This window comes from Lates calcarifer, linkage group LG19, assembly GCF_001640805.2.
Source record: "Lates calcarifer isolate ASB-BC8 linkage group LG19, TLL_Latcal_v3, whole genome shotgun sequence".
Lineage (NCBI taxonomy): Eukaryota > Metazoa > Chordata > Actinopteri > Centropomidae > Lates > Lates calcarifer.
Window position 1 is genome coordinate 22,525,332 of NC_066851.1, and position 11,720 is coordinate 22,537,051.

General features: G+C 39.4%; 1 protein-coding gene across 3 annotated transcripts; it reads left to right on the forward strand.

Annotated features, from left to right (window-relative positions):
• Positions 1–980: 980 nt before the first annotated feature.
• zfyve21 (zinc finger, FYVE domain containing 21) lies at positions 981–9,825 on the forward strand. Of its 3 annotated transcripts, XM_018676082.2 has the most exons (8): positions 981–1,186; positions 4,369–4,419; positions 5,928–6,096; positions 6,423–6,498; positions 6,682–6,773; positions 7,019–7,072; positions 8,344–8,474; positions 9,236–9,825. In XM_018676082.2, the coding sequence occupies exons 1-8, from the start codon at positions 1,061–1,063 to the stop codon at positions 9,269–9,271; spliced, it is 735 nt and encodes a 244-aa protein (XP_018531598.1). In that variant the 5' UTR covers positions 981–1,060; the 3' UTR covers positions 9,272–9,825. The 3 variants fall into 3 exon arrangements, with proteins under 3 accessions (XP_018531598.1, XP_050933989.1, XP_018531605.1); XM_051078032.1 differs by lacking the exon at positions 7,019–7,072 and having other exon boundaries at positions 6,682–6,801; XM_018676089.2 differs by lacking the exon at positions 7,019–7,072 and having other exon boundaries at positions 983–1,186.
• The last annotated feature ends 1,895 nt before the right edge of the window (positions 9,826–11,720 follow it).

An 11,720-nucleotide genomic window follows, 5' to 3' on the forward strand; every position in this document is an offset into this window, starting at 1 on the left:
ACTTTCAGTGGTGGAAGAAGTAATCAGATCCTTTACAGAAGTAAAAGTACCACATAGTACCAGTTTCTGATTTTAAATGGATTTGTACTATTAGTTTAGTACATGTAAAAACAACTTTATGGAGAGGATTCCTACAGAAATAAAGAGTAAGATTATTTTTGTTTAACCAGAAACATCACTATATATCAGTACCAGACTCCATTGAGAAAAACAGGAATTTTACCAAGCTGAACACAGGAGCTACTGGATTATTGCTGCCTCCATCTGTTAGTTCGTTTGTGTTATTGTGACTTTCAGTGGTGGAAGAAGTTTTCAGATGCTTTTCTTACCACACAACAACAACACAAACAAACAAACAGATTGAGGAGCAGCTCCTGTGTTCTGCAACGTAAAATCGATGTTTTTCTCAATGGAGTCTGGTACTGATATATAGTGATGTTTCATGTTTCATCAATTCTGCACTGATCATTTCCTCCCAAAAACATAGGAAAACAAGGGCCAGGCTCAAAAATACCGGAGTCATCCTTTAATTTCTGCTGCATAATGTCATACAAAGTAAAGCTGTGCAGTAATTTACAGGACAAACATCACTACTGCTGCTGTTTCACTGATTTCTCTGCAGCCAGCACCTCTCCTGCTGAGGCCTGGCTAATGTGCACAAACCACCGATAAATATTTAATACACTTTTACCCATAAACTTGTCAGTCTCTCTCTCTAAGCCTCTTTATCTGGTCTTTTAAGAATTAATTAGCTTTCTGGAGCGAGTCTGAATTTAAAGAGATGTGATAAATTAATAAATATATATTAAAATGTTGTGGGAAGATTCATATTATCAGTAGAAATAATAATAAAACAGTTATTATTATTTTTCCCTCCTCTGCTGCAGCAGTGTTTATTTACGGGCGGGGTTGTAAAAACCAAAACACTCCACCTTGCCCAGCGCACCACGTGATCTGACATCTGCGCTCTGATTGGTTAAATGTCCTGTCAATCACTCCGGAGGGGGTGTGTTCTGACAGGAGTTAGTTGGTCGCAGAAGAAACAGACGCTAAAGCAAAAATGTCTTCAGTGCCTGATGGAAAGAAGCTGGTCCGGAGCCCCAGCGGCCTCCGCATGCTGCCGGAAAACGGCGCCTTCAACAGCCCCTTCTCCCTGGACGAGCCGCAGTGGGTCCCGGATAAAGAGGTGAGGCCGACGGGGTGATTTGTTTGACAGCGAGAGGCTTCCCGAGCCTCACGTAGACCAGCGACAAGTTAGCTAACGTATTGAGCGTAGCGTTTCCGTTTGGAATTTTCAAAATAAAACCGGCCGTTTGTGAACTGAAACGACTTCGACATCTTTAAACTAGATTTAAAAAATTTTGGTTCTAGTTTATATTTCCTGAGAGTTTTTTTTAAACGTGGCATCACCGTAAAACATTAAGTTTTACCGTCTGTATAAGTGAAAATGTAGCTATTTAGCTAGCTACGGACCACAATTTAAAATAAAACTATTTCAGTGACTCAGTTTTTTAACCATTTTTAAATAATATTACAATAAGAAGTTATAAAAGTTACAGCACCAGGTATGTACTATTCACTTTAAACATTTAAAACCCAGTTTCATGTTTCAGAAACTGTTTTCAGTGAAAATTTTTATTAGAACTGAAACTATTTCATTACCAGTCAATCTACTGATTATTTTCCTTGTTAATTGATAATTGTTTGGTCTATGAAACATCAGAAAACAGTGAAAAAATGCCAGTTATCTAGATCCTGTGGTGATGAAATACCTTGTTTGTCCCTCTAACAATCTCCAACCTAAAGGTATTTAATAGAGAACAAAGGAAACCAGCAAATTTTTAACATTAAAAAATCTGGAACCATAAATGTTTGAAACCTTTGCTTGAAAAATGACTGAAGGAATTAGTTATGAGAATAGACACAGATGAACTGACTGATTTGATGAATTGACCAATAGTTGCAGCTGTACTTTGAACTGAATATCAAATCTGTTGCCTAATCAATTTATTGCCTCAGTCATACTGTTGAATAGACACTTTAAATATATAAATAAAATAAAAAGTGACAAACCATTATGTATCATGTAACAGTAGCAACATAAGGTGACTATAAATATAGCATGGAATAAAGAATAACAATGTCAAATATAAAATTTCCAATAATAAGTGTAATTTATAACAACAACAAAAAAAAAAACCATTTGTTTTGGTTCCTATAAATGAAGGTAGTTCCAAGAGCTCAAGATGACGTATTGTAATGGGTTGTTTTGTCTGACTAACAGTCCAAAACCCAAAGATATTCAGTTTATTAATGTAGAAATTTAAGAAAATCAGCAAATATTCACAGTTAAAACCCTGGATTTATTAAATATTTGGATTTATTCTGCTTTAAAAGTATTCAAACAGGTAATCAGTTTTATTTTCTGTCCATTGCCATTGACTTATTCATTAAATACTAATTTTTTAACCTGTAATTCCAAGTTTTTTACACTAATTTTAAACATCATCGCTAGTTAGAGGACTTTTATTTTTGAAGTAAAGCCTCCAAACTTCCGGTACACTCCGGGCTAACTGCTGCTATCCTCATGCAGCTCTGGACATCGTACTTGGCCCCCGGACTGGGCGTTGCAGGCGCCCACGGTCAGCCTGGCAGCTAACGGAGCCTGTCGGTTAACCAGCTAGTTAACATGCAGAACTAGTTGTCAGACGCAGTCGTGCTGTTTTTTCTGCACCAGAGTTCGTTAAAGTGAAAAACCAGCCGTTGGTTTGTGTGTTAGCTAACGGCTGCGTTAGCCTGTCGCGTCAAAGCTAGCCGGAGGAGCTGCTATGCTAAGCTAGCTCTCTCTGTCTCTGTTGTCAGAGCAGTAAAACTACAGCAGAACAAACACCAACTGTGGCCGCTCACAGAGGCACTTTGACCGGACTGACAGTGAACTACAGCCTGGGAAGTTAATCATTCACCATCTGCTGCTTTCAGGGTGAATCTGCAAACAGATGAAAAGAGGAAAAGAAGTGACTCTGAGAGTCCAAAAAGTAAAGAAAAAGCCAATCCCACTCACTGATCAGTCCCTATTGATAAAGTGTTAATTCACAGGTGACTGAGCCTCATTTAATCTCCTGCAGACTACAGCAACTTCTCAAGTCTGTAATCCTGTTTTATCTCAGTTTAGGACACTCCAGAGTTTAGGTTTTACAGAAACATGTTTCCTGACTGCATTTAGAAAAAAAAAAATCCAGTTTTAAGATTGGGATTCAGCACAGACCCTGTCTTCAATTCAGCAGCACCTTTGTTCAGTCTAAGGAGCAGGAAATATGATGATTGAAAGGCGTCTCAAACCATAAAATGAGATGTCAGCTGCTAAAAAGATTAATTTTGAGTTTGATTGACGTCCTGTGTCCAGCATTTTGTCCAGACCAGCTGCAAGACTCATTGATATTATCACTCGTCCATCTCGAGCAACCTGGAGGTATATTTCAATCAAAGATACAGTCAGGACGGGAAAGTTTCTGGCTGAATAAATCTACAAATAACAGCGTCAGAGTAACTGTGATGGGACACTGAGTTGTAAGAAGCTGGAGGAGGATTGTCTCCAACCTTCCAGCTGATGTACAGAGAATAACCTCATATAATGATAAATAAACCATCCCTGCTGATTTTCAGTCATAGTCTTAACTGTTAAAACATCATGTGCTGAGAAAAATACTTGTAACCCAGATTTAAATATGAGGGAATACCAGGGTCAGAGTTACTGTAAAATGTGTCCTTTTCTTTTAATATAAATCATATTGATGCTAATATAGATACTGATATTTAAGTATTGGTGAGTTCAGTAGAATTAAAAGCCTCAGTATCAGTGCTGCTGATATTTTCAGTCCAGTTTTTCTCTGCATGAGCCTGAAACGATCTAATTTAATAACTGCTGAGTCGTTTCAGTGGTTTTTAAATCAAACAGATGAGATACAGCTTCTGGTTCCAGCTTCTGAAAAGTTCAGATTTGCTGCTTTTCTGTCACAGATCATCATAAAAATAAAAATATACGAAACGAGACATTTAAGACATTAAGTATTGATACGTTTGTTCTGTTAAAAAGTGTCAGTTGTGTCGATGTTTTAAGTCTCAGTCTGCTCGTTCCCGTTTTATTTGACTTCAACTAAAATGAGTCTTTTGCAACTGTTTCAATAATCAGCTGATTCCAGTTCCTCATGTGATGATTCGCTCAGCTTCAGCTCAGTGTCAGAAACTGAAACGTGTGTCAGTTGAGTTTTTCGCAGGGCGTTGTTTTTTTTTGTTTTTTTTTCCATCGAACATGAATCCGCTCGGCTCAGCACGTTGTGTAACATCCTGTTTTTCCTTCTCCTCTCCCAGTGTCCGAGGTGTATGCAGTGCGACACCAAGTTCGACTTCATCAGGAGAAAGGTTTGTTTCTGTCTCGGCGACACGACCGTGACGACAAATCCCAGCTTCACCTCACACTGACAGAAACACAGAGAGATGAGGGACAAACATGCAGAAAGAAGAGTTTCTCTGAGGAGTTTCTAAAAGCTGACGGGAGGTTTTTTTTTCTCCTCTCGGCTTCTGTTCATTTATTTTGGCACGAACACGCTCAGAGCTCTGCGCTGACGTTTCTTTTCCGATGACATAATAACAGAGTAGATCTGTGTTTCTGTGTCTCCCACTTTCTTCACATTCACCTGAAAATGATTTAAACCTTTAAATCTCACCCTGCTCTTTAGTTACTGCAGCAGCTGGAAAACCAAAGGAGAAATCCAGATGACAGATGTGTAACTGAGAAGTGAATCACTGAATATTCACACACAGTTTTTCTGAATTACACAATTCACATCTTTAACTTTCTCACTTCTCACGTTGTTTTGAGGTTTTAGCAAAAACTGTTTTAGTGTTTTTCTGTTAAATGTAGTTTTGAAAATCCATGAAATGTAGAACTGAGATGTGCGTCGTATGAGTTTTATTATTTTTGACAAACAGCTCCAAGTTTTCTTTTCCAGTTTTTAAAAAAATCATTCAGACTTTTTTAGGATCAAACGTTCGACGTTTCTGTTTCTCAGATTTCAGCAGAAACCCTGACCACACTGCACAGACAGGATCTAATGAATCACTGTCATGGTGCTTACTGTACAGTGGTTCTCAACATGGGGCTTGAGACCCCCAGAGGAGTCCTCAGATAAATCTCTGGGGTTAGAAGAGAAAGGGAAAAATATTTCTGATTCACAGAAATGTCTTTACTTTTATTTTGGTTCCTGTAAAGAAAAGCTAGCGCTGGACCTTTATCTCAGATCATTTACTCAAACAGAATGCAGATTTATTCACCTGTAACAAACTCACATGACACAGCACATTATTTATATTAACTGTTCTCTCATTTATTATTACTCTTTCTTATTTACTTCATTTATTGCTTTATTTATATTTTGCACTGTACTGTGTTTATCGACGGGTGAAACATTATATTGTTTTTATGTGGAGCATAAAAATAAAGAAGTCTGTGTAAATGTATCTGGTCAGAAAATCACAGATTGGATCTTTAGGAAGCTCACGAATGAACGTCCAACAGAAAGGTCCAGGACCAGTGCTCGTAGCAAACACTGCTACGCAACTAAATCTACTGACTGGACAATTTCCTACCAACAGAGAAACAGTTTGTGCAGCGCTGCACGTCTCAAATCATCATCAGAACGTCTTTCATAAGAGTGAGCAGGTCACACACCAGTGTGAACACTACACACTCCACCCCTGTGTAGAAAAGATAAATAATCAGGACATACAGTGGTTAAATGTCTCAGTGCAGCTCAGGTGTGTGTTGTGTTTCTTTGGCGTAAACATCAGCTACAAACTAACGTGTGTTAACTGTAGTTTAAATCAAACAGACTCCCGGTGAAACTGACTGTGGTGTGTTCTTCCTGCAGCACCACTGTCGGCGGTGCGGCCGGTGTTTCTGTGATAAGTGCTGCAGTAAGAAGGTGGCGCTGCCCCGCATGTGTTTCGTCGATCCGGTGCGGCAGTGCGCCGAGTGCAGCCTGGTCTCCCAGAAAGAGATGGAGTTCTACGACAAGCAGCTCAAAGTGCTTCTGGCAGGTGAGACCTTTTAAAAACTGCAGCTCCATCAGGAGCTTCTTCACGTTTTTATGACCTGACACACGTCATGTGACACATCGACCTCCCAAACAGGAAGCAGGATAAAAATGATCTGCCCTGAAAATCCAGGGTCAGCGTGTAGCTATAAATAATGAAAAATCCATCAGCGGTCCGGAGCTGCAGGGGGACGATGATGAAGATGATTTATTGATGATGAAAAGATTAGATGGTTTAATCTGGGCTGCTGGTAGAGGATGAAGCTGTGAGGCAGAGGTTAAAACCTCCAGGCTTCTCCTCAGGTTTCTGACATGTTTTTTTGTCTCCAGGCGGCACCTTCGTCGTCACTTTGGGATCGTCAGAGAAGTCTGAAACCATGACGTGTCGCCTCTCCAACAACCACAGGTCAGCTTCTTAAATCCTACACGTAGCATGCTCAAAAGAATCCTTTGCATAGTATTGTTTTTTACATGTACAAAACCCACAGTGCAAGATGATTTAGCAGAAGCTAACTCCAGTCTGATTCACAGTGGAATCGTTGGTCAGAGCTGTGAGTCACATTGAGTCTTTCTCTGACCCAAACGTCAGGTATCTGTTCCTGGACGGTGAAAGCCACTTCGAGGTGGAGCTGTCTCGGATCTCCAGCATGCAGATTCTGACAGACGGGACGAGTCCAGGAGGTGAGACGAGTCCTGTGTGGGATCAGAGGTCAATCAGAAATAATGTTGTTGCAGTTAGGTTTGTTATGACGTCTTTCCTCTGTATGAATCATAAACCTAGACGTCCTCTGGTCCTCCGTGCTGTGATTTATTATGTTAGTCTTTATTTTCTCACTAACCAGCTCCTTTTTCTCAGCGAACACTAACAAACTCTCTCCTCTGCTGCTCTGACTCTGACGCCTCGGCTCCTCTTCCTCTGGGCTCAGAGAATGACATTCACACTTACACCAGTCTGCTGGACAGTCACTATATCTCTGAAGGTTAGCTTTGGTTTGGTCTTCCGTCTGTGTCGAGTCTCTCGTTCATCCCTTCATCCTGGTTTCCTCTGCGTCCGTCTGCATGAAGCCACTCATTCTTTCCTCTGCTTCATTTTTCCCAAAAGCATCGCAGTGGAAAATGAAACCTGAGTGAATGATCCACGAGTAATTGATTGGTTATTTAACAAACTGCACAGGTAACTCTTCACCTGGGCGTCAACAGTTCAGCCTCTCGTCTAGGAAAAAGAAACGTAACTCGTCGTCTTTAAGACGAATTAGAAACAAAACGATGATGTTGATGCTTTTGGGAAGCTCGGCTTTTACCGACTGTTTGTTTGTCTTCCAGTGTTTCCTGCCTCCTGCGTTCAGCACGTCTGTGTCTCAGAGCTGTGAAATCATTCCACCATCAAACCTCGTCATGTTGATTTGAGCTTTTTGAATCCTGTCAACAACTTCTGATTTACTTTGAGTCGATTCTCATCATCATCATCTCACACAGTCTGTTCAGTCACTGATTGAAAACAGTTCAGTTCTCCCCTGTTCCTTTATCATTTAACCTCGTTTGTTCTTCCATGAAATCACCTGCAGCTGTTTTTAAAGAACGTTTCATGTTAACTGAGGTGAATGTTGGTGCTGAGTAATAACTGATGACTTTACAGACTTAGACTTTCTTTTTTCTGCACATTTAACATTAACAGCATCAAAACTCTTCAGTCTCCTTTACATAGTTTCTTTAAAATGTGAAGATAAGTTTCCTCAAAGTGTCATTAACGTCTGAGCCTGAGAGCTTTGTAAGACAGAAAATGGATCAGAGCTGCAACTAGCTATTATTTTCATTATTGAGTAATCTGCTGGTTATTTTCTTGACTAATCAATTTATTGATAAAACATCAGAAAATAGTAAAAACGTCCTCTAGTTTCTCAGCATCAAAGGTGACGACTTCACCATGAAAAATCTGAAAATATTCGGAAAGAAAGCAGAAAATATTTATATATATATATATATATATATATATATATATATATATATTTTTTTTTTTTTTATTTCTGCCTGTTTTTGCACAAAAAATACATCAGCGATTAATTGACTGAATATTTGTACGAATCAATTAATTGACAAATTTTTGCTTCTCTTTAATGAATGATGTTTGAAAAACAGGCTAAAACTGTTTCATTTTCTCAGTTCACGTTTTACTGAAGGTGTGTGTGTGTGTGTGTGTGTGTGTGTGTGTGTGTGTGTGTGTGTGTGTGTGTGTGTGTGTGTGTGTGTGTAGGCGGGACGTCTCGGGCCAGCGGCATGCTGCTCCATTACAAGCCGATGGGCTCTCAGGACGCCCAGCAGCTCCGCATGGAGGCAGCAGACGACAAGAAGGTGGCGTCGTTATGGCTCGCTGCGATGCACAAGGTACAACACTGTCTGTCTGTTTATCATGCACAACTAAAGAAAAGAAAATACAGCTGCAGTCTTGAAACATTGGTCCAACATGAACATAACTTCTTGCTCGAGGCTTTACATAAAATAAGAAGGTTCCTCTAAAAACACTGTGGCCTTTAAATCATCGTATAAAAGCCGTAAAACATGAAATCAGCAGACAGTCTGTCTTTACATTTCAGGAGCAACATGTGCTGAGCATCATGAACGTTAGATTGTAATTGAGTTTGAAAATCAGAATCAGTCACAAAATAACATCTAAATAACACATTTACTGTTTTCTCTCATTTTTAGTAAAATATTACATTTGACACAAATCCTGTTTTTTAACGTCTGATTTAAACTTTTGATTTAAATATAAAACTATTTTTAAAAACAACTAAATATTGAATTTGCCCAGATGTTGTCAGGCAGTCTGACAGTGCAGGCTCCTCTTGCGCCCCTTCAGGTCAAAGAAGACAGTTTCTCCTCAGCAGTAGGAGGGATCATAGGATAGAAAAGGAGCAGTTTATTCAGTTTTTAGGTTCAGTTTTCATTTAACCGTTTGTGTGTGAATGTTTTTGCAGCAAGGAAACAGAAAACACAGAAAAACATGAAAAATAAACACAATGAGATGCACACAGCTCAGAATGAGATAAAAGGTGTGGAAAAAGAATTAAAGATCAGAAGGATAAAGAGCTCAGTTAAGAGTTTTTTGTGCACGGGATGATTGAAAACGTCTTTTTTCTCCACAGGCGGCCAAACTGCTGTACGAAGCTCGGGACCAGTGACGTGACTGAACCTCCAGGCAGCACACACCCAAGTGTTTTGTCCCCGTCTCAGCGGGGTTTGGTATCTTTTTGGATTTTATTAACGCCAGTTCTGATTCTGCTTATCCGTCTGATTCCTCATCGATTCTTGATACCAGTTCTTATCATGGTAATTTTTGCAAGAAAGAAAAGTTTATAGGAAAAAAAAAAACACTTTATTACCTCTATAACCAGTACTTTGTACATCATGTTTACCACACATAGGCTGATTGTTCTTCTATTTTGCTTCTGGTCTTTGATTTAATTCATGAATCAGGGCATGCAGCATTAATGTTTTTACTTTAACGTGTAACAAACTCAGCAGGAGAAGAAGCTTTCTATCTGTAGTTGGTATCTGTCGACTCTGGGAGGCTTCTACTTCTTTCACTTTCTCAGATTTGAGGTTTGACGTTTGTTTTTGTTCGCCACGTGATCCTGTGACACTCACAGTTTCTAACATCCATGAAATGTGACATTCTACCTTTCGTAAACCGTTTTTCATAACTTCAGAGATGCCATAAAAGACGTCAGACAGAGGCGCAGTAGTTTCATGACGACACAATAACTTTATATGCTGCTGTTAAATAGTTTTTCTCGTGTGTGTGTGTCAGTGAGGATTTAATTTCCTGGTAGAAGTGAGGAGACACTTTATGGATCCCTGCGGGGATGTTTTTATTTTCACTTTGCTGACCCTGCCTCTGCAGAGATCAGCTCAACAGCACCAAGTATGGACTGAGTGTCTCGCTTCAGAGACCTTCAGCAGAACCCAGATCTTCCAGATGAAGCGTTGTCGCTGGCAGGTTAAAGGATAAATCCACCTTAAAACCCTTTAATGCAGACAGAGAAGCAGCTCTGAGGGATGTACTTTGCATTTCAGGGCTGCAACGTTCGGTTTAATTTGTGGTTGGATGTTTGAGAGCAGAAAGTGTCGGGAGCAACCTTAAACTGACTCTCCACTGGATCTGACGGTGTCTGAAAGAAAATCGTGGTCAACTGAAATCATTCCTATTCTTGGACTGGTCGAGAAGAAAGAAAAAAGTCTGCACAAAGTCTGTACTGGGTGTATTCTACCTGGTGGTCTTATCAGCTTAAATGAATTATAAATAAACATTAAAAACAAACAGACATATTAAAATGTTCCAGTTCTGATCTGCGTCACGCATAAAAGTTGAGTATCTGAGTTTACACTCGTGCTTTTGGTCATTTGTTTTTAAAAATGCAGCCACACAGACGACCTCTTTGACTGAGCATCAGTTAGTTTGATCAAACAGAATAAACAGTCAGGAAATGTTCTGGACACAAACATGACTCCAAACCTATAATCATGTTGCTCTGTAACGCTGAATGTGCAAATAAGCAACTGTTTACCAAGTTCACCATATTGATGCAAAAAAAAAGCTGGATTTGGTGGAAATGTGCAGCTGAATATCACCGGAAAATGTCAGTTTCAACATCAGCTGCTTCAAATCAAGAGTTTGGGATTTTTTCCATTTTACTTTCAGCATTCATACAGTGGAAGAATCAGCAGAGAAGAAAAAGAAGAAACATTTTGTACCAACAGAAACAAGGAAATAGACCAGAGTGGCTGCCAAAATGAGCAGGGAGTGAAAGGCATTCTGGGAAACGTAGGCCTTCTCCAGCAACTCTCCAGCCAGAATAATCCCTGAAATGCAAAGAACATCACTGATTTTTCCACCAGTTCTATAAGTGACGTCACATGGTGGATTTTCCTGTCTGTTGGGACAGTTGAGAGTTTTAGATTTTAATCATGAGTTCAGGTGACGCGTCAGTAACTGCTCTCTTGCTACATGTATTTACAGATTGAAATCTTCAGGCCTCTGCGTCTGAGGAAATGACAGGACTATTCACTGATTCTAGTGACGTATAAACACACACACACATAAATGCTTTAAACGTAGTTTCATGTATTGAAGTTTTGTATGAGCTATTTTGTTTAATATTCCTACTTTAACACAAAGCGTGTATGTACTTGCATCATTTTTAAAGCTGAAGTATGACTATGTTTTTGTAACACTTGTATACAGTTTTTCCTTTTGTTCTCACTCTGAGGCCTGAACACTCTGTTTTTCCTTTTCTGCTTGTTGTCGTGCTTCCGAGGACCTATTATAAACAAGAGGTTAGTTTAAGATGAGATGGTGAAAGTGTTGAGTAAACTTCAAGCAAGAAGAAGAAACGGACAGAACATTAAAAAGATTATTTTGAACGTCTGCAGCGTGAAGTCATGACGCAAAAAGGCCAGTTTTTTAATTTGTTTTTTAAGATAAACAGTGTGAGTTTGATTTTAACAGAAACACTAGTTGTTCTTCTGACCAAACAACGCTTATTGCTCTTTAAAATATTTCCAGTCCTTAAAATCTCTTTTCACCCTGTGCTGATCACTAAAAATATTTTAACCTGCAGCTGAAAGCTG

Coding starts and splice junctions, on each gene's coding strand:
- zfyve21 (XM_018676082.2), top strand. CDS start 1,061: ATGTCTTCAGTGCCTGATGGAAAGAAGCTGGTCCGGAGCCCCAGCGGC. Junction 1,187..4,368: donor AGTGGGTCCCGGATAAAGAG/GTGAGGCCGACG, acceptor CTCCTCTCCCAG/TGTCCGAGGTGTATGCAGTG. Junction 8,475..9,235: donor GGCTCGCTGCGATGCACAAG/GTACAACACTGT, acceptor TTTTCTCCACAG/GCGGCCAAACTGCTGTACGA.